This window comes from Rhipicephalus microplus, chromosome 3, assembly GCF_043290135.1.
Source record: "Rhipicephalus microplus isolate Deutch F79 chromosome 3, USDA_Rmic, whole genome shotgun sequence".
Lineage (NCBI taxonomy): Eukaryota > Metazoa > Arthropoda > Arachnida > Ixodida > Ixodidae > Rhipicephalus > Rhipicephalus microplus.
The window spans coordinates 280,019,627-280,041,316 of NC_134702.1; the positions used below are offsets into that span (position 1 = coordinate 280,019,627).

General features: G+C 42.7%; 2 protein-coding genes and 1 non-coding gene across 4 annotated transcripts in view; 1 reads left to right on the forward strand and 2 right to left on the reverse strand.

The window, feature by feature from the left end:
- Positions 1-1,585: 1,585 nt before the first annotated feature.
- On the reverse strand, positions 1,586-5,430 carry LOC119167821 (uncharacterized). Its single transcript, XR_012894572.1, has 2 exons — positions 5,254-5,430; positions 1,586-4,098 (listed from the first exon to the last, which is right to left on the reverse strand). It is a non-coding gene; the product is annotated as an uncharacterized LOC119167821 (transcript).
- Positions 5,431-5,786: 356 nt separating this feature from the next.
- Positions 5,787-21,690, reverse strand: part of LOC142804287 (uncharacterized) — a 32,143-nt gene continuing 16,239 nt past the window's right edge. For both annotated transcript variants that reach the window (XM_075891046.1, XM_075891045.1), the window contains exons 2-3: positions 16,738-16,799; positions 5,787-7,588 (exon numbers count right to left, since the gene is read on the reverse strand). In XM_075891046.1, the coding sequence (XP_075747161.1) occupies positions 7,420-7,588; positions 16,738-16,799 (231 nt within the window). In that variant the 3' untranslated portion in view covers positions 5,787-7,419. The remainder of the gene's footprint in view (positions 7,589-16,737; positions 16,800-21,690) is intronic.
- LOC142804286 (uncharacterized) overlaps positions 16,062-21,690 on the forward strand; it is a 41,751-nt gene continuing 36,122 nt past the window's right edge. The window contains exon 1 of the mRNA XM_075891044.1: positions 16,062-16,191. The gene's annotated coding sequence lies outside the window, so the exon portion shown is untranslated. The remainder of the gene's footprint in view (positions 16,192-21,690) is intronic.

Genomic DNA, 21,690 nt, shown 5'->3' on the forward strand with positions numbered 1-21,690 from the left:
ATGTTGTGAAACCAATGTGACTATCACTTGTATGACTTAATTTTTGTGATTGATTTTTCCGGTGGGTATGTTAGAAAAGTTGTTAGTGAGTCGTTAAAAGAGATTTGGTTGTATAGAGCAGCGGTACGTGATATTCCACGCTCGCTGATTTCTTTTTTATATGATAGGGTTGGACCCATGAAATATTGATCGGCGCAGGCCGCACCAGAATGTTTGAGAAACTTCTAGATTGTTTTAGACTGCTAGCGTATACTGCACGTAAGACAGTTTTTATTACTGTGCTAACTCCCAAGGCGAGCCCCCGCGATAACTCTCGTTCCACTGACGGTTAGATTATTGATGGCTATGATGGTCGTAATCAATATTCTACTGCGAGTGTATGTGTGATCGAGTGAACTTGGTTTTCCGGGCACAAGTCTACTCGACTTAAGATCGCGTTTCTTCTTTAAACAGTTGATATGGCCACCTTTCTCATAAAACGGCACACCATCATGAACACACATGACATTAGATATATACTGCACGACTTAGATCGTCAGATGAGAAGCGGTTCTGAATGCCAGGCGAATGATATACATCGAACTACGTACTGGACGCAAGCGGGATAGTTCGCTTATCATACTTGTACGCGCAATAGCTTAAGATAACCACGTGATGTCGCCACGAATCTGGTCTCTAGAGATAATGCTGACACTGATCTACTCGTTTGAGTCAAAATTGCGCCGTCGTGACCAGAGTTGAAAACAATGGAAAGAAAAACATGTGTGTTGATTACTTAGCCCTGAATTGTCATGTTGCGATCCGTGCATTTGTGTGTGAATTCACACTTGTAAAAGCACATGGATATATCAATCTGATGTGCAAGAGGTGTTAATTCTTGTTAGTCTGCTTGCCATGAGCAACCCAAGAGGTCAAATACCCTCCGTTACATATATAGCTAGATTTTTAAACGCAAAAAAAAAACAAAAAACTTGATCAGTCTATCTGGACATAAAAGAATACTCTGATAAATCAAACTGATACACACATATATGTTGAAATGGTATATAGCTCAAATATACCCACTAATTAAAATAATAAGCACGTGACACCACTGCACTAGTGAACAAAAACTATGCACAATGAGGAATACTCATTTGAATCTGTCCCAGCACACGTGCATTAAAAATTTATTATGAAACATTGCGACACGTGAAGTCCTCAATAAATGCGAGGGAAGATGATTTTCGCACGAATGCTGCATCAGGGGTGGAAGCAGGGTCTAGCTTTTTGGAGCAGGCACGGGAGCAGCAAAAGTCTTATTTTGGAGCAGCAAAATCCCATTTTGGAGCAGGTTTGGAGCAATTTAGGGGCTATTTCGGAGCAGTTTTGGAGCGCAGTGATGGCCTTAAATAATGCGGCTGAACGCACTTTTATTAGCAACTAATCCAAAAACTGCTAGAAAAATAGAGTTGGCCAGAATTGTTTAGGAGTGCAATAAACGAAAAAATTTTTCGCTGAACTTCCGGAAAAAAAAAAGAGAAGGGCAGACACTAGAAACAGTAGTTGCCTTAGACAAGCTAATAATTTCAGTCGAAAACAGATGGAAAGCACAACATCATGGGGGAAAAACTTTATGTGTACTGAACCAAACCATTGCACTTTCCTGCAACACCACTTACATAGATCACGACGACAATGTACAAGAGTAAACATCAGTGCCAAAAGAACCACAGGTGGCAATTGGCTTGCAGCACCTTGCCGCTAAACACAAAAACACAACACAGCCACGTAATGAGATGTGCACACAAACACCATTTTCACAAGGATTCAGGTTGCCTTCATAGACTGAAGAGCCAAGTCAACTGCTTTGATTCGCTCAAGCACAGAGGGCAGTTTAGAGTTCACATCCCCCAGCAAAACATTGCCACTCTCCACTTTGTCCATGTCTTTGGCAGCCAGACCTTCGCTTATAAGCTCTTGTGAACTTGCAAGCAGAGCTTTGAGAGACGACAGTCGGTTTTGGAGGCTCGACTTCTCGTTGATCAGCTTCTTTCGCTCGCAGTGTTCACTTAGCTCCTCCTCCTCATGCTTTCGCTCCTGGAACGTCGCAGCGTTTTCTCGTTCAATTCGCTCCCGGTACACCTTGTGGGACTTTTTAACACTTCTTTGGATGTCCCTGGTGAGAGGCACCTTTGTAGCATCTCCACTGTACCTTTTCATAAAGGCCTTGGTTTGCCGAAGGCTAGAAATGCTTGCTATAGACAATGTGCTTCGATGGTGCACTGTCTGTTTGTTTTCACTAAACCCTCGTTCACAGTCTGCGTTACCGTGAGGTAGCGACAAGACTGCTTTCACAAGCTTGGTGACCTTCGGGTACTTAGCCTGCCCAGCAGGCGTCTGTAGTGAGAACACGCTCGCCGAATGAGTGACTACATTAGGTGACGATTCCCAGTCACTGGTTTCACAGATCAGGGAGTTCCACTCATCGGTGAGTGATGACACATCGCAGGGTGGGATGACTTGGGGCAGAGAGTTAGCCACATAGCGCAGCGAAGGAGTCGTCGAACTCCTTTCTATGGCTGGGTTTAAAAACCTTAAATGAAACAACAGCTTGTTGTCGAGTGGAAGCCTCGAGATCAAGTGCTTGGCACAGGCGATGTAGAAGGCTCTTGCACCAATGTAAAATGCCTTCTTCTCTCTAGGATTCCATTGCACCATTGACAGCTCCGTGTCAAGGCCAATTTCTGGTTTTGCCTTCCAGTTTGCAGCGGAGTGTACATCACGTTCTTTCAGTTGCGCCCCACTAGCCGTTGCAAATGACTCTTGGCGTACGAACCTTCCAAGGACCTGCTTTACAAGAGCCACCATCTCGTCATAGACAACATGCACGAGGGGGTCCTTGCTTTGGAACAGTGTCTGGAATCTGTCAAATATCTGAGCTGCGTTACGAAGAAAAAGCAGCTTTGCCTGCAGTGCTTTGCCTGAAAACGCGGAAGACAGCCGACCATGCCTCATGGACAATGAAGACCTCGGCTGTCCAGCCTTGGAGAAGAACGCCGTGAGGGCATCATACGACTTGAGCACTCGTTCAACGCTAGGAAGCAACGTCAGCCATCTGCTGCTCACGTGCCGCAAAAATTCTAGTTGGGGCACTCCAAGATCCCTCTGCAAATCTTTCATGTCTGCATGCCTTGTGGCAAACATGAAATAGCAGTGGACGTCAGTGACAAGCGACTCCACTTTCGCACCGAAGCTATCTAGCCCAGCTGCAAAGGCTTTATGGACTTTGTGGAGCCCACATTCACCAACCAATGTCGACCATGTTGGGGCTCACTTCCGTCTTTAACTTTCGCTTTAGGCTCTTCATGACATTCGGGCCATCACTGTAAAAACATATCATATTGTTCTTACGAACATCACTGAGGGCATCCTCAATGCACGAAAAGAGCTCATCAGCGGTCGCGTGACCCAAATGAAATGACTGGAGATGCTCTACTAGAACATTCTCGGTGTTAGTGCTATAATATCGCACAAGCACATCCAGTTGTTGCACCTTGGCCTCGGGGATTGGGCTCTCATCAATCATGATGCTGTAAAATGTGTCGGGAATGTCGAGCTCCTTAATAACTTTTGCTTTGAAATACGGCCCAAGCCCATCAGAAATGGTATATGAAAGTTTCTTGCGTCCACACTGGAAGCCTTTTGCCGTCTCGGAATCTGGAAACATGGGGGGGTACTTCGCCGTTGCTACATCTTCAAATGTGTACGGAAGGTTGCTCGAGACCACAGAAAGGGCAAGAAGAGTTTCTGCCTTTGTCACCTTTTCTTGAAGGGACACCGCTGTTGCACTGTGTAGGTCCAGTGTGCTTTGAATCATTGCACTTTTGGTAAGAGCACCTTCTGCATTGCGGTTTCTCTTCGCTTGTGCGATGTGCTTCTGAGAGCTTGCGTGACGGTATATCGCTGCAGTGCCATGTTGCCCACAATGCACAGTAGTGCAGCAAAGCGTGCAAAAGGCATCGCTGTCCTTAGAAGTTGGCTGACACCACAGTGATATCAGATCTCCATTGGCATCCTTTTTCGTGAACACATCAGTGTTCAGCTTGGTGCACCGCTCTAGACAAAAGAAAAAAGCCAGACGTCAAAAACTGTCTTCAAACAAAACCGGCAACAACTCTCAGTTTGCTCACCACAAAACAGGGACTCAAGTAGGGGCAGTGTCCCCTATTATTGTTCCTATTTGTGTTATCAAATAGGAGCTGGCACCTTGTTATTTCCTTTTACTCGGGACTGAAACCTGCTTTTTGCCATTTCCTTTAAATGCAGCGACTTTTTGGCTATTATTTATATAATAATCAACACGATGTTCCTAACGGTGGCTGCTTTTTAAAATTTTTTGGTAAAGTAGTTTCGAGCTAAAACAATTGCATGCTGTGCTCCGCCCCGCTCGCGCCGGCAAGGCCCGACACGAACGCTGCCGCCCTCGCCTCAGCCGTAAAATCAAGCACCGTGAACGTGTTCTGCCCGCGCGACACTCGCCGAGCGCGCATGGTCTCAGGCGCATCGATAGGCCCCAACGCGAGGACGGGTGCCGTACAATATGACGCCGTTTTCGCAGCAAGCTGCCGCCGCTGCGTCGACCGAGGCAGGCAAAGGCACGCAGCTAATGAAGGAGGCGATTTCACGACGCCTCATTGCGTAGGAGACGCGAAAGCGGGCACGGCATCCCATCGAGACGCCCGCTTTCGCGGCCGAGTCGGGCCTCGTTGGCACGCGAACGAGTACGGCGGCTGTGTTCTGTGTTACTCTCTGCACGCAATTGTTTTAGCGCCACACCACTTCTTTCATTAAAGCAGTGTGAAAAATTCGGCTTCAAATGAACTTCTGATGCAAAAGGGGCCGTTATTAACAGCGGAGCTGTCTATCCGCACAGAACAGGGGGGATAGTTCGCATGGCCTAGGAAGTGGCCGCGATCTGAATGGCACGGCGTGCTATTGAAGATGAGTCTGTCAATGCTCGCCTGCAACAGCTTCGCGATGCATGTCTTCACGCAAGAGTGCAAGTTTCCCTACAATTTTGTTTTTTAAAAAATTGTGCAGGCCCCGAACAATTAGACTTCAATCACCACAGTAACTGCGTACTCCCGCAATAACAAAAAAAAAAAAAAAAACTACAGACGCGAAGGGATTGTTCGTCTTACTTGTAGCAGCTGAAAATTCCAGAGGCCATGCCTCAAGTTATATCACTACATAACTCTTCAAAGTACTTACTTTTATTCATGCTGATGACAGCCTTCCGGAAAAGCACGAGGTAACCATGAATGCACTGCGCACCGAACCACGAGTCTACGACCTCCTCTATAAAAGTTTATAGAGGAATAGAGGAGGTCGTGCACCCACGGAGTCCTTCCTCCGTGTCGTGCACTGAAGACTGAACTGCTGTGGCCGCCGTGGCTATGGATGCGACTGCGTCTAGTGTGGGGCCAGTGCTTAGTGTTGCCCGGATGACGACAACACTCGGCTAAATTTGGCGTTGAATGCTATAAATAGACGATATTCGCGCAAATTGCCATTTCTGCGCAGCTTGGCGCAGCAGGGCAAATTGGCGCGCAATGGCGCAATTGGCGCAGCAGTTCCACCCCTGCTGCATGCAAATGACACGTTGCTTGATCAGGTGATAGGTACAGCTGATGAAAGTTAGTGCTAATATGAATGAGTGTATGCTATAGCACTCAGTGTAAAACAATTAAGGCGAATATCTTTTATTTTCGATCTTGGAAATGAAGCATGTTGTGAAAGAGAACCTGAAAAATCGCGGGTTAGATTGCGACTGCGACTGATGCGAAATTCTATACAATCAGCATGCATGCACATTCATCGAAGGTGTGCTCGTTAAGAAATACAAAATCATTGCCAGACCTCTGTGATGTGGCTCTTAACAAGCATACCAATAAGAATTATCACCTCGTGCGCATCAAAGTGATATTTTCATGCGCTTTTATACGGGTATAGCTGTACAGCACATACTTTTGTTCCAAATCCAACCATTTTCACCGCGGATCAAATCAGTGTAATTTTGACTCCAGCCTTTAGATCAGAGTCAGCGTGATCTCTAAAGACCAAAGTCGTGGTGATGTGACTTGGTTACCTTAAGCTATTGCGCATGTAAGTATGATAAACTAGCTCGCCAACGCGTCCAGTCCCTGTACGATGTTTAATACGTGGTGACAGTCCTAAGTCCATGCACAGAGTTTACTGATTGGGACCCCTTTGAATACGTACCCGTCGTTATCGCGGAGGCTCGCGCTTAGACTACTCGTGCCGTGGGCGCGAATAGTCTAAAACGATTTAGTATAAGTTTTTCAAAGAGTCTCGTACGGCCATGGCGGTCAAAGACCTAAACATGAGCGTGCCCACCTGTTGCAGCAAAAGCAGTAATAAAAATTATACAATGAACTCGGTTGTTATAAACTACAGTCGTGGCTCTCACATGGGCTTTACAGCAATTCCTAATATATCCTGCAGTGAATTATCACCTGTATGCCTTGAAGCTAGTTGTTCAGACTTTCTTTATGCGTTAACGTAAACACCATTAATTACTTTGCACAACTTGTATCTCTTGCAGTGTTCCAGTAACTGCAGCTAATTATTTACAGAAAACTTTGTTAGCCGAGTTCCCCACAAAACACAAGCTAAAAAACTTCTAGTGAATGTCCGAAAAGGATCGTCCAAAAGTATATAAGAAGTCTTGTTGAGATGTTATCTGAACCTAAGCAGCTTGAAAACCTCCTGTAGCTGTGCTACAAGTGGGTATGTTTGCATAGAACAGTTTGTGGCAGTCGTTTTTCCAGACACTCCCACTTGGAAAAATTCTTCGAGCATGTCTATGCTCCGAGATATTCCACTCGGAAGTTTTTTGTGCTTTTCATGATTACGCATGCAAGGCAGCGAGGATCACCAAAGCATTACTCCCTGGTGAGACAAGCAGTCGGTGCTTGCTATTCCAGCCGGTAGTAAAATGTAACCAATATAATACTTGTCTATGGCTGCAATTCATGATCAGATTATATGCAGCACCTCAGAGAGTAGTAGCTGTGTGCTAGTGATCACTGTCCTGCATGCATAATGACACAAGCCACAACTATACTTTCCAATGGGATATCTGAGCACAGGCATGCCAGAATTCTTTGGACCTATGTAGAAATGTGACTATGGCTCGAAATTTTAATACGTGCATGGCGGCTTGCTGCAGTCACTAATAAGTTCATTATTTAATCTTATTCAAGGGCACGACTGACAGTTATAATTGTCATTGCACATTGTGTTCCCCTGAACACTTAGCTCTCTGCAAAGATGGCTTTTACACACACATCTTACAGCACTGACTTTTTTAAAGAAAAACAAAAGGCTTAATATTGAACATCCTGAAAATGCGAGCTACTTGAATACAGCAACCAGGTGGCTCAGGGAAGTTCCCTTTACATAGGAAACAGAAGTCATGCGCAGCTGTTGTTCATTCAGTAGCCAACTTTTCCACGAGTCACCATTGATGACAGGCTTGTCTGGAATTCTTTCACACTCAGTTTGTACAAGGTGCATGCATGGGCTGCAATGGAAACACAAAAAAAAACAAACATTTTAGTGACATGTGTCTTTTAAAAAAACTGAATTTGTCGGTATATTTAAAATGATTTTGAACAATGTGTCTTAAAACAAGCAGGATGTACACAAACTCAAGATGTTACAAGCACAACTTTCTTGATGTTTTTTGCAAACACAGTTGCAACCTTATGAAAGAAGATGCAATTTCCACACTGCAGATGTGTCAAAACCATGCTTGAATTGCGCTCGCGCATAGTGCGTTAAAAGCAAATTCATTGTTACCTCAACACATACATGATGGTATGCACTTTCGTCAAGTATCCACTGCAGGTGACCTATATTATTGAACATGAATTTGATTTCTAATACAACTAATGTAGCTTTTTTCAGGCTGCTCATACTGGGACAATTATACCTATAATGTCATCAATTGGTGTCAATAAGTTACTATTGTGTGCTGCCAAATTATGGTCATCAGTTTCAATCATTCTGGTTGGCTAAAATGGCAGTACCCTTACTCAAGCACCACAGGCTGTCAATGCAAAAAAAAAAAACACACATGAGGCACGCATCTTGAACCACAAACCATCCCAATAAAGCATGCAAGCTTCTGCAACGATCTCCGGGAAGTGACATTACATGCCAGCACCGTTGCAGACAGTCACTTCAGCGCCACGGCGAGTCATGGCACGAACTAATACGAGTGGACTCACCCTAGGTGCTTTTCTGGTGACCGCGCGCTGCCTAAGCACCTAAATCGCGCGGACATCCCTAGGTGCTTTAGTCCCTAGAGGTGCGTCAACGTCCACTGTCAGCACTTCCTTTAGTTTGGTCGATGTCAATTTTGGTGTTGTGCAGCGGTGTGTATGAATTTCGGTATTATTCCTTGCGAATCTGGTGATGTGGCAGTGATTCTCGACCGACCGATCCTTCAGAGGGGGAAGATCGAGCGCCGTGGGTGTTTCGTGTAAGCGGTAGCGTTGAATGACCAACATCCCACGTCGATGTGATATGCACAAGTGCTGGCTGTCTTGTGTGTGCTGTGTGGTGGTTTGTTTGACAAATTTAGTTCCCTGCACATTTGATGATACCATAGTGTTGGCTGGTTCATGCGAGTCGTAGCGTTGAATTACAGCCACGTAAGCGTGATCATGTTTGTGCAGACATACTTCCGAATGAGATTTAGGGTCTGACACACTGTACTGACAACACCACTGTCACACGGGTTCTTGTTTGCTATGTCGTACCCTTTTATATCGCAGTTATATGACGGCTGCATATAGCTGATTGCAATCAAATGTGCCCGTGTGACACCGGTATGATCGCATGTGCGAATGCTCAAACCCTTTCTGTGCGCTCTGAGGTCTCTATCTTCTTGGCTGCTGGTTGCGTCAGTAGACGAGTATGCAAGAAAAACAATTTACTACATATGCAAAGCTATACTATCAAAATTATGTAGAAACGGTGCATCATACCGGGTAGCTAGGTCTGTAATAATGAGACGTCCGCAAATAAGCACATGTGCACAGAAGGACTGAAAGCTGGACAAGTTGGTGACAGTACTTTAACATATTTTAACACAGCCCACGACTATGCGGGCACAGGAGCGATTTGTCCCTTCTCTAGTGTCTGTGTAGTCCTGCCCTGTGTTACAATACATAGTGTGCACGTGCATCACGCAGCGCCCATTCGTCACTTCTGAAATGCGCCACCGACATGCCTGGGTACCTACTGACTCCGTGGCCGACCACTGCCGTGTTGATTCCTCGTGCATGCGCCCGTTCAGTTTTACCTAATGATGCAAGTTGGAGAAATTATCAGCTGCTGGTGAGGCAAGTTGATATAACAGTCCACAAAGAGCGAGCAGAGCGTCAGGGTGTTTTCTTTGCCAAAAGTTATTACCTAAAATTGAGAACGCACATTGCAATTTTCCAAAAAGCACCGGCATGTTTGGCTGGCACAGATTAACAAAAACAACTTGAAGAACCGGTGATATTTGCGTCTTCAGGTGTAACTTCATTACGGGTAAGTGCTATATCCAAGCATGTACCTGCAAACAGAGTTAAGTATTGTATATACAAACTTGTTCGCGACCGCTTCGTGCAGAATCAGCGTGTCAGGGAGGCAGTTAAAATTGTGAAGGCGATCGCGGGAATTCGGGTATTGCATTCAAACAAACTGTGAACTTGGATGTGAAACACTATTCGTTCACTCGCGATTTGAAGTATAGCCGATCGATTCGAGTTGGGGGGTCAGTTTTTTAAAAATTGGTCGATTGATTCCCTAAAGCGGTCTGCATCATTTTCAGGGACAATACTGTATATTAGTGCAGAACAACAAAAGTAATATACAAGGTAAAAAATCAGTCATAACGTACGCGAAAAAAAGTGACCGGCATCAGCGTGGCACGTACCACGCGAAGTCTCTACCTTGCATAATATATTCCTTGGTTGTTTCCGAAAATTCAATCAAAGACACTTAACATCAGCAATGTTTAAAACGCTCGGGAAGCAGTACTGCTGCGTTGAGCCTTGTAAAAGACAAGTCCACTTGTCAAAACATCGTCTCCAGCACCCACCCCTCGTTTACAAAATTTTCATGGCTCCCCAATGTGTAATTTTTACTAATAAATACTAAAAAAACTATCAAGCAAAACCATCTTACGAAGTTTCTAATCTAACAAAGAATTTCCATTCACTGGCAAATATCTGTAGAATAACTTCTTCAGACCGATCTAAAGTTTTTTAAAACGGCTATGTAAAAAAGCAGTGATTTTTTTTATATTTTTGTTACAACAGATTTGAGTATGTGCTCTGACACTACCACATTGAAGCATTTATGTGCTGTCGCTTTACCTTTATGGAGCTGCATGCCGCAAGCTTGTTTAGAAGAACCATGAATGCAGCCTTTGGCAGTCCTCTTACGTTCCAGATGGTGGCAGAAGTTATGGTGGTTGCTTTTGTTATTTCATGGCTTATGTGACAGAAGGCACTGGTCACTCCTAGCGTTTTTCTAGCTTGGAATGCTCACAGAATCACTGCAATTATTCCCCTTGTCATTGCATATCGGTAACTTGTCATAGCCACATGTCTCCCTGGTCTGCATCACCCAGACATGGTGTACCTCTTCTATGTCAAATTCGTCCCTACGTAGTTTTAAGACACAAACGTCAGGCTAGAAATACTTTTTGCTATTCTAATCGGTAAATGTTATTGCAGAAGACACAAAGATGTGGCTGTTTTTAATGACAAAGTAATGAGAAAAGGGGTCTGGGGGAGCTCAAAGTTTCGACACTTTATTCATCATATCCTGCATAAAAAATTATAGGCACACATGTGTAAAGTAAGCTAGGTTCACATTGAAAGCACACTAACTAATCACAATCTGTGAACTTGTTCTATACCTACCAGAAAGACGAAGTATCACTGATGCCTAATGAACCTCGTGATTTTATACAGAATGCATCCATGCATTCTCGAGTAGTAGTGTCCCTGCTTCTGCTAATAATCCAAACCTTATCCAGGTATGACTCAAACTTATGAGAATCGCAATGCGTCAGCAAATGTGCACTATCTTTATCTTTTAACGAAGGCACATGTTTCTGTGCATGCTCATTCACGCATATTCTTGCCCGACCAACGTTCCTCTTTTGCCGTAGGATAGTGGAAATTCATAAACGACCACGTTGACACATTTTGTGTATGATTGGCGTGCCTCTTACCGTACCCACCTTTGTTGCTTCCATCAAATAGTATACATGAGAAAGCCAAGATGATTTTCGTGGCGCAGAAAAAAGAATCGGCATGCCATCTCTGTTTGCGACCATTTTTAGGTTGTGTGCAGCTCGGTGCATACACAGTACAACCTCAGGTCTCGCTGTTCTGCGCTCTTGCTCTACCCCAGTACCGTGGTGTATTCTCTTGATAGTCTAGTGGAGCAACTCAGCTACAGCGTTAAGGAGCATGTGAAGGAAACCAACCACAGACAACCTGTCCATTTGGTTTAGAAAAGTCTTCTGCATAACGTTTGAGCACGACCCTGCACATGCATACTCTGGGCATTGTTCAGCTATGGCCCTTTTCACAGTTTTGGAATGCGTCAACTCGTATGTAAGCAATTTTTCAGCACACCTAGACAAAAAAGCCAACAGCCGTGACGACTCTGCAGAATAATGCGCTAAGCCAAAAACTGCAAAAAGCCACAAGCCTTCAACTCATGTGTAAACACCAATACTCTTTCAGTCTGTGAAAGCCTGCTAGAACATTGTTAATACTGCGCTAATATGTAACGGTGGTTAGTTGCTTTAAAATAATAAAAAACTATCATCATACATAAGAACTTCCAAAACCTCCCACTAATTAAAATGTTGGTGGAACGTAATAAAAGCAGTTACGGTCAAACATAAGAAATTGCATAACACAGGAGCAACATACAAGCTACCTTATCATAAAACTTGAGAAGGGCCATGAAAGCTTATACTGCCATGCCCGCGGCATTCTTGAAGGCAACCACACCACTCTCGTCTGTGCAACTTTTTATGTAGAAAAACAATTCACCGTGCAGGACAGAATAAAATAGGTCCTCAACATGAACCAAAAACAAGTACCCATCGAAGGATTCTTTGAAGAAAGTGGATGACACATGGAAAATTCCCAGTTTAAAATGGGTCTCTCACGACAACCAAGTCTAGCCGCTTCATTAAAAACTGACTAGTCATGTTTCGCCAGATACCTCAATCACTCACAACTGTCCTGAATGAATTATGCATCTTGGTCGTAAAAAACACAGAAAGGGTGTTTTTTTGCTAGCTGCAGAATGCAATAGACTGCTAGTCATGCAAGTTCCAAGTCTTTACTCAGAGCCACTGCCTTGCTTTTCAAAACTCTTGTTTTGATGACTTTTAACTTGACGAAGTTCATGTAGACTGCTTGTCTTGCCTTGAAGTTACACAAATCTACATCCATTACTATGGAGCCACTACTTTTATCCACTTGAAAAGGGCACAAATTGTTGCACTTAAAGAATGACAACACCCACCAACGTATCCTCCTGACGAAGAGGGTTTTCCCCTGTTTTTGCTAGAGCTTTGACATTGTCTTGTACGCAATAGTCCCTAGCTACGACTTCGACTTTCGCTGCAACTCGTCTGTGCAATGCCAGTAATTAGTGAGCCAGCACCAGAGGTTCATGGCTAAATTTTGGGCCTTTGTTAAGTACATAGCGCACACTTTCTGCAATGTGAACATTTCCCAGCCCAGTGAAGCTTTCCCAGGTCGCGCGAGCAGGCTTCTTCGGTATGAAACAGCGGGCATGCCTCATCTTCAGGTTCCAGTTGCCTCAGTGATGTGGGCTGCTGAACGCTTGGCATCGCGAAACTTCTTCAGTGCCAGCCGCTCCAGGTTCAAACTGAAGCAAAGTGAATGAAGCAGGTAAAGAAAGCACACCTGCTGCCACAAATCATGATTTCACATACTTTCGTAACATGACCAAATGAAGGTGCGACTTCCCCAAAAAGAGCACGCACTTCTACAAGAACATGGCCTTTCGGGGAAGTCATGCCTTCATTTGGCCATATTAGCGAATATGTAAAATTTTAAAATCCAAATGGTGGTGGCGGGCGCACTTATTTATTTACCTCCTTTATGCAATGTGCTTTAGTTTGGAACTGGAGTGGTTGGTGCTAAAGAAGTTTTGCAATGCCAACCGTATCATACTTGACCAGGCGCAATAACAAGTGCCTAGTCAGGCATGTGTTATCAGTCGAAAGTCGTCATCTCTCGGAATTCACATGCTGGAAGCGCCCAGAAGAACCATGCATCTACGGCTAAACAGGCACACCTTTCAACATGGTCACACTTGTGCAAAGGCGCCCTGCATGTCTATTAGGTCACGCATGCTCCTGAGCACACTGCGTCGGAGCCCACAACTGTCGCAAGGTACCACGAATTAAGCCTGGCTGCAGATTCACTATACAGAGTCGGGGACATGGCTGTACATGGTTCTGATAAACGTTCAAGATATGTTTCAACGTTGCTAGAAACATGTCGAAAAGCAGTTGGTAGTACAAATACAATATGTAAGCAGTAGCACTGCGATGTGAGTTGAATAACCTGTTGGTATTGAAACCAACCTGCGATGTGCAACAGCTCGATAACACATGCTCTTCTTGTACATCGGCCTTTTTTTATGTCCAATTCTATACAAAGGCTTCCCCAGCTACCTACAATTTTCCCAACCCCGTGCAAGCTTAATCGATCTTATGCGTGCAAATCCCATCTAGCCTTCTGCCTTTCTCAGCTATTTTTCCCACCTTTTCGTAGCCACACAATCTCTCTAACTGGTCACTTGTATCTCCCTCAAAAGGTGGACCTGTCCAGGTACACCTTTTTTTTTCTTAATGTCAGCAAGAATGTCATCTAGCCCTGTTTCTTCTCTATCGAGCTCTGCTTTTTTAATATCTCTATGTTATGCTAACCATTTTCTGTTTCTATTTTGCATAGTTCTTGGTCTGTTCTGGATTTTTTTTTCTTTTTTTACTATCATTTAAGTTTCTGAACCATATGTTAGTACTCGCAGCATACAATAGTTGACCACTTTCTGCTTTAGGGACAGTTCTAAATTGCCTTTTATGATTTGGGAATGTCTGCCATTAAAGCTTTAGCCCATCCATGTTGTTTGGTGAATTTCCTTTTCGTGAGTAGTGTGTCCTGTGAATATCTGACTTAAATACATATATATTGTAAGGATTCTAGTGTGCCGTTGCGAACTCTCGCTCTCTTGTTTGGCCTCTTAACATTAGATCCTTGTTTTTCACTTATTTATGTGTAGCCCTACTTGAACACTTCCTCAGTTTAGACCCTCAGTTCATTGTAGTTCAACGGCACCACTGCTGAAAAGCAAAACGTCATTTGCAAAGCGTAAGTACCAAGACATTCTTTGTAAATGTTTATTCGTGTTTCTTATCAACATGGTGGCTCAAATAGTTCTGCTAAACATGCTGTAAATATAGCTCAGATTTCGTCTCCTTGCCAGATCCACTTCACGAATAAAATTTTTCTGCTCTGCGACAGCTCTTCCCCCATAAAGGGACTTTTCTAGTTGCCCCTCAAGACCTTAATAAAGTTCATTGTCTGTCTGTCTGCTGTGGACTCTCTGTAGATGTTGGCTAGGGTATTCATGCATGCATTATGCACTAGGTACTCCAAGACTGCTGGTATCTCTACCGAGTCGAATGCCTTTTTATTAGTCTCAGCAAGCTAAGTAGATGAATCTGTTCCGTTTCGCAGATTTTTCAGTTTGACAGCGCATGACTATGATCCACAGTGGGACATCTGTTGCTCTGTGTAAAATTCTTCAAATCTTTCATCTCTTTTTTTCTGTATTTGTTTTGTAGTGACATTATTACAGTTAGGTTGTACAATTGATTCGCCGGTACGTAAGGCATTGTGCAGAAAGTGTCACAAGCTTTTAAACACGAGATCTCCATCTTTGATTGGGTCAACAATTTCGCTGCATGATTTTTCGTTGGTGATGTTTTGTAGCACTCTATTCCATTCTCTCAGGGTAGGGTATTCAAGCAGATTCGTTCCTGGTTAGGCTTCTGATTTTATGTTTCTTTCTAACTTTGTTTATATTCACTCACGGAGTTTAAGTGTTTTGTTGAACTTTGGCTTCTTTCTCTGTTAGGTGGCTTATTCATGAGTTGTAGTAAAAGTTTTCTGCCACCTTACTACAGATGTTGAGACTGCTGATTACCTTACTCTATCTGTTGGAGTGTTCATTCGTAATTAGTTTCCTGTTGTCATGCTCTGTCCTTTCTTTGAACTCTTCATCTAATTTTTTGGTGCTATGAATCCCCATGTTGGCAATTTTCTTTTTCTTAATCAGCCCTGTTAGCTGAGTTAATTCAACTTTAGATATTCAGTGGGTAGCTTTTGTAGATTTTTTTTTTTGTGATTTGGGAAAGTTTGCTTACTTTTTGCCCTAGTGCTTTAACCTAATTGCAGTTGCGTTTTAGGAATCAATGTAGCTACTGTTTTGTTCATTTCCTCTAAGTCATAATTTTTTCTTGTTCTAAGGCCTTGCATACGAGTGTTCTAGGGCAGTGCTGAGAATGCGTGTGACTGTGGCTCTGCTCCATTTTCAGAGCAGCCTTGCAATTTCTCTGCAAGTTATAATATTATTATTAATAATCACAATAAAAATGACATTTTTGTGTGCCTTAAAGTTCCGCATTCAATTTTCGTGGGCTTACTGATGATGATGACTATAGTATTCAAGCATGTGAAGAGATTGTTTTTGTCAAACATTTAAAATGACAGATTAAAAACAAAAACATATTAACCACAAATCGCCGGTCATTGCTGCTGTGTCTGAGGTGGTGGCTGCTTTGAATTTTGCTTGCAAGAACTTAGGCTTGCGCTGGCTCGTTTCCTGTGAGAAAAAGTGTAATGGGGGCTTCCGAGTTTGTCATTGAACCAGCGCGAAGTTCAAGCTACGTGTTTATTTGCGGCAACCACTCTTCCTCGCGATAAATCTACTCTTTAGTGACGACAGTGATGAACACAAATCTTCACAGGTTCATAGAGCACCTCGTGTCAAGGACGGGTAAGCTGTCAACCTCTAACGAATCTCCTGGTGAACGCGCTTTTGCACCATTAATTTCGTGGCAGTGGTGGTAATACCGCTCTGTGTTAATGTACCACAATTCGAAAACATTCTCGCTGCGGAAGTTGCTCGGTTTGTACAGCAGCCTGAAGAGGTTATTGTAAATGCTAATACAGATCTTGACAATAAAAGTAAGACTTTCATAGTTTACAGTACTTCCGCCGTACGTGTTGCGTATTTCTCTTGTTGCGATACTTGTAATCATGATGTACATTTATTGTGTATGTAATTTAAACACGTTGCTAGTTTTAGGATGATGTGTCGCTCTTCTGCTGTGCCCGATATACAGCGGGAGCGTTTCAACCAGGTAAAATCGGCTGCACTGACTCTGAGTGACGGACCAGTGAGCTGCTCAGTGCTGCATAACAAATTAGGGTGATACGTCACATTCGGCCCACTTTTCGAATTGTTACGCTATTTGAATTAATGAACCACTGAAAAAAGATTGCAGATTAGCGTCGGCAGGAAGGGGGGGATGTTTTTCACCTTTGCCCAGGAATGAACTCTTCATTGGTTAGCCAGCACTCATGCCTCCGGCACTTGACATGCTGGTAATAAAATAAAAAGACGCTATTACTAAATATCCTAATTTCAGTGCTACAGTGTAAGAACATCATTCTTTTTGTTTCTTTCACAATTAGTCTTAGTATAGTACGTACTAGTCTGTAGATGCAAGATGGCAGGAGATAAACAAAAGATGGCCGAAAATAAACGAAGAAGAGCAATCGTTGTTTCACTAACTCAGTCATATGATTGCTCTTAAGAAACCAAGGCAATGGGTGCATTGAAATTCTACCAAAATACAGACAAAAATGAGCTATTATTAACACGAATTATACAAGGCAGTACCAATTTTATTATTTTTTAAAAATCAGAAGTGTCATGTTATGAAACCAAAAAACACAGAGAAGTTGTGGGGAAGACAAGCTTAAAGAGATGAAACATTTGTGAACACGGGTTGTCACTATGGCCATCGTCTCAACATGCAGACTTCTTCAAGGCTGCAACTGCCGACCTATCTAAATTGTGTAGGGCAGATTTATCAAGATGAAGCGAATGTGGGATACACTGGTTCTAACAATCAGCAAATGACCACAAAACATTTCATATATGTTATACGAACAAGGCCAAAATTCATCCCTTGCCTACCTTAGTGCATTTTGTATATTCTTCATACCCTCTCCTCCAACCTAAACAAAGAAGGGAACGCCACATGCGAAAACGGGGATGTGAAAACAAGAAGTCGGCATGCTGAATTGGGCGAGTTGAAAGCCAATCCCCCGTAATGGGTTGCGCCAGGGTAAATGGGGCAATCAATCAAAAGCCCATGAAACAGAAAAAAAAATGAGGGGCAGGAAGGAGCAAGTGTTTTGCATGGATGGGTACAAAAGGAGAAGACATTTTGCTGAATTATCTTTGCCTCGAGGAAGCACCACCTGACAATGGGGATAATTAGCCTTAAAAATTCCTTGAAGTTATTTTTTTATAGGTTTTCGTTGTGTATGTGCCATGTCAAATTGGTTCAAGTGCCCCCTTTGAAACATTTATCCTTGTTGGCTGGAATGTATTAAACTTGTGAATGAGGTGTGGCAATTTTTATTTTTCGAAAAGCTGGTTACTGGATTTAAGGTTTAAGATTGTTGAAGATATGTCCTGCCGCTATAAATTGCTGCACCATTGCTTCCAGTCATTTGCCATGCTTGCTTGATGTCTATTTAATGAACCGTTAACAGGTTGTCCTGTTTCTTCAGTAGGGTTGAGAGCTGGACTAGTTGGTGAAATATCATTTTAACATGTGGCGTAGTTGCGCAACTTCGACGGGGACACAGAGGACAAGACAAGCGAGTGTCGTGTTTTCTTGTACTCTATGTCCCTGTCGAAGTTGTGCTACTACACCATGTAAAAATGTTCTCCTGTTTGTGAAAATATGTATATATAATCGTGTGAATAATGTTTGAACTAGTGCAGGTAAAACTAGATTTTATACTATGCATAAATCACTTTTAGTGCTTTTAATTCTAACATAATCTTGAAGGTGTTTGCAGGTCTTAAATCTTAAATGACAACTATGTATTATGTGTACCAAAAAAAATGCGGGTTTACTTTTGCATGCACTAACATGTCGAGGAACATTTTCCGAAGTGGCTCGTTGCTAGTTAATGTTGGGCAATACTTGCAAAAGATATTATTTAAGTTTGGAAATGCATTTCGGTATTTGATTGCAAAGGCTAGCGGCTGGTTAAGCTGTGCTATGGGGCATGTTCAGCTTGTGGTGATTTCCTCATTTTCAAGCTTCAGTTTGGATTTTGTATAGAGTGTTGTTCAGGTCATTTCGCCAAATGTCTCCTTTGGCTTGCTTAATTGGTGAGCATAATGATCGTTGTCGCTACAGACGCTTCTTAAAGGCTTTGCCTGCCTGATAAATATTTCTTCTTTGCCGTGTCATAGATGATGGCTTGTGTAGTCTATGTATTATAGTTGGCTATTCGTTTGCATTATGTAGAGCGTAACCTTTGATTTCTCTGTAAAAGAAAGAACTCCACGACAGCCCCATTAAGATGCACATCACAAGAATTCACCACTGAAGATAAAATTGGACCAAACATGTCAGCAGCAAGAACAACATTGTAAACCAAACCAAGATCTTTTTTTTTCTTTTTTTTTGTCCGGTTCGACTGGGCGTAGAGTCCGCTTCTCTTGCACATCCTTCCTCCTCAAAATTTTACTTGGCTCTGGCCTGTTCATTTTTCTTTTCTGATTGACATTGCCTGCTATATATTTATGGTGTGGGCAAAGAATTTGTATTTTTTTCATACTTCACATTAAAAAATGTTTCAATAGATACCGTCATATCTAGGAAGTTAATTTTGCAGAAAGGGTGGTGCATGGTAAATTTACTACTAGGGTGAAACTTCTTACGATTGCCAATGAATGCAATTGTCATGAATGCATGTCAGAAAGGAGGCTAGTAGCAGAGATATTGAATCTATTCCTCAAAATGATTGTATTTTCAATAATATCAGTGTTACCTCAAGACAACTTATCCACTGAAAGATTAAAAAAAAAACGTTGAAACCAAGAAAAATCCATGTGTTAGTCTCTGTTTATGATAAAGTTGTAAAGAACAAGTGGAATAAATGTCATGTTTTGCCACTATTGAACCCATGTGGTTGAAACTGTGGAAGGAAACTCTGGAGGGATTTATAGGCCTCTGCTGCTGTAGTCTCGAGCAGTTTGGTTCCCTTCACTGCTGCAGCAATGCGACATGGGTGAAATCACATTGTACAAACTCTGTACTCCCAACACCAGTTTGCTGCGTAGCTTTGCACTTGATTCACAAGCTTCTTGCGTGTAATTTACAAACGCATTACAAGAATACTGAAGAGAAACAGTGACCTTGTTTAGATCGACAAACTGCACACTGAGTACTCTGATGCCAATGCCATATGTTTCACTATCCCAAGTTCATTATTAGTGGAGAAATATAAGGTTGAAGTTTCACTATTGAAAGTTGTGCCGAAATGTCCATGCGTGACGTGAAGAGTTTTTAAATGTATTATTCACAATTTTGCGATTGGCTCGGTGATATTTTCTGAAACTTCATATGCTAGGTGTATGACACCCACAGATGACAATGTCCTTCATTTTTATCGATTATAAGCTATACAGAACCCAGTAAGTGCCATCAAAAATAATGATGTCATGGTGTTTGATGAGACATTTTCTTTGCGCGGTTTCGCACTTGCCAAGCATCGTGTCGTAGTAAGAGTGGTGATGTGAAATCATACTTCAATAGTATGCGAAAATTATTTCGCTCTTTAGTGTCCTTTCAACACCCAAAGATAAAAACTAATAAGAATGATGTAGAGTAGCTGACTAGCTCATTCACCTGGCCCAGTGAGAAATGCAAATCAGTGTAGTTGTATTGTTAAGTGTATCACATCTCAATGCGTATAATCCTAGTTGGATGGAGGATAGGAAGCGTGACACAGAGGACAATTTATTGCAACAGACACACATTACATGTACATTTAAACGAGCCCGTGCACTGCTTTTCTCAAACAAGAAAAAATATGCAGTCTCACAAGTCTGCAGCATTGTGGTATCTTGTGAGGCAACGTTCATATGCCCGAGCAGAGCACTATGAAAATGTCTTTAAACAGTTAAATTGTTGTGCGCTCCATTAAAAAAGGTTTGCAGTCAAGATAACTGGGTCATTAGCCACTCATTGCAACAAAAGGAAAAACATGTCCAATTTTTGTGCCTGTACTCTCTTACCATTATTTACTAATCGAATTGAAACAACCGCTAAACAAACCACATCGCCTTTTGAAGGCATCTATTGCCAAACAAAAAAATGAATTATGTCCGTTGGATAGGTGCTGATAAAAACGGAATCAGGCACATTTTCTTCAGCTGTAGGTTGATGGTACAGTAGCCAGTCGCCACTGAGCGCAGTCCATGTGTTCACGTTTTCCCTTTCATAAAGGACAACAGTGTACAGTGAAACCTCGTTAAACCGTACTCGCGTAAACAGTAGTTTCGTTTTAAAAGTAGTGAAGTCAGATCCCCGACTCGGCGGCCATTGAACATCATGCATTTTGTATACGCATAAGCCGTACCAGCTTATCACATATGTATTGGTTAAGAAGAAATTTTTCCAATTTTCGTTGCGCACTCGCCGCGACATGTCGTCCCCCACTGGGCATCCCGACAGAATAGCAAGCCCCAGAGATCGAAACACGCCTCGCTTGTTTGTGTTGATAATCATGGCGGCTGTGTTGGTGAGCGCCATCTCTTGGATTTTTCTTTATTCTTTATTCTTTACTCAAAAAAAACCTTACAGGCCCCAGAACAGGGCATTGGGTAAGGGGGGGAGGAATCGGAATGGTACAGACAGGTAACGGTTACAGGCAGGATCAGTGCAAAAACAACGAAAAACTATACATATATATAAACGAGATCACATTTTAGGCTATACAGGGCGGGGTAAGTTTGAGGGAATACAGCACTTGTTGATATGAACATGGTGACAGAGGGATACATTTTAAAATAAAAGACAAGGGGAATATAAAGCACCGTTACGCAATGCACTCAGAATACAAAAACAGGGTCACATGGTGAACAGAGCGAGTAGCTGACGGCGAAATGTATCGGGATTAGATATGGAGGCTATGCAATCAGGGAGGTCATTCCAAAGACGAACGGCCCGAGGCAGTGGTGATGAATTGAATGCATTAGTTGACCCGTATATGCGCATGAAGCTGAACTGATTATGCAATCTGCGTGAAAAAGAGTGAGGTGCTTGAAGCTGAAGCCGCGTTCGTTTATTAGAGGTAATATATTTCTGGAACAGACAGAGAAGAGCAATACTGCGACGGCTATCCAATGACGGCAGCTGAAGGTCTGATTTAATTTGCGTTATGTTTGACGTGATGT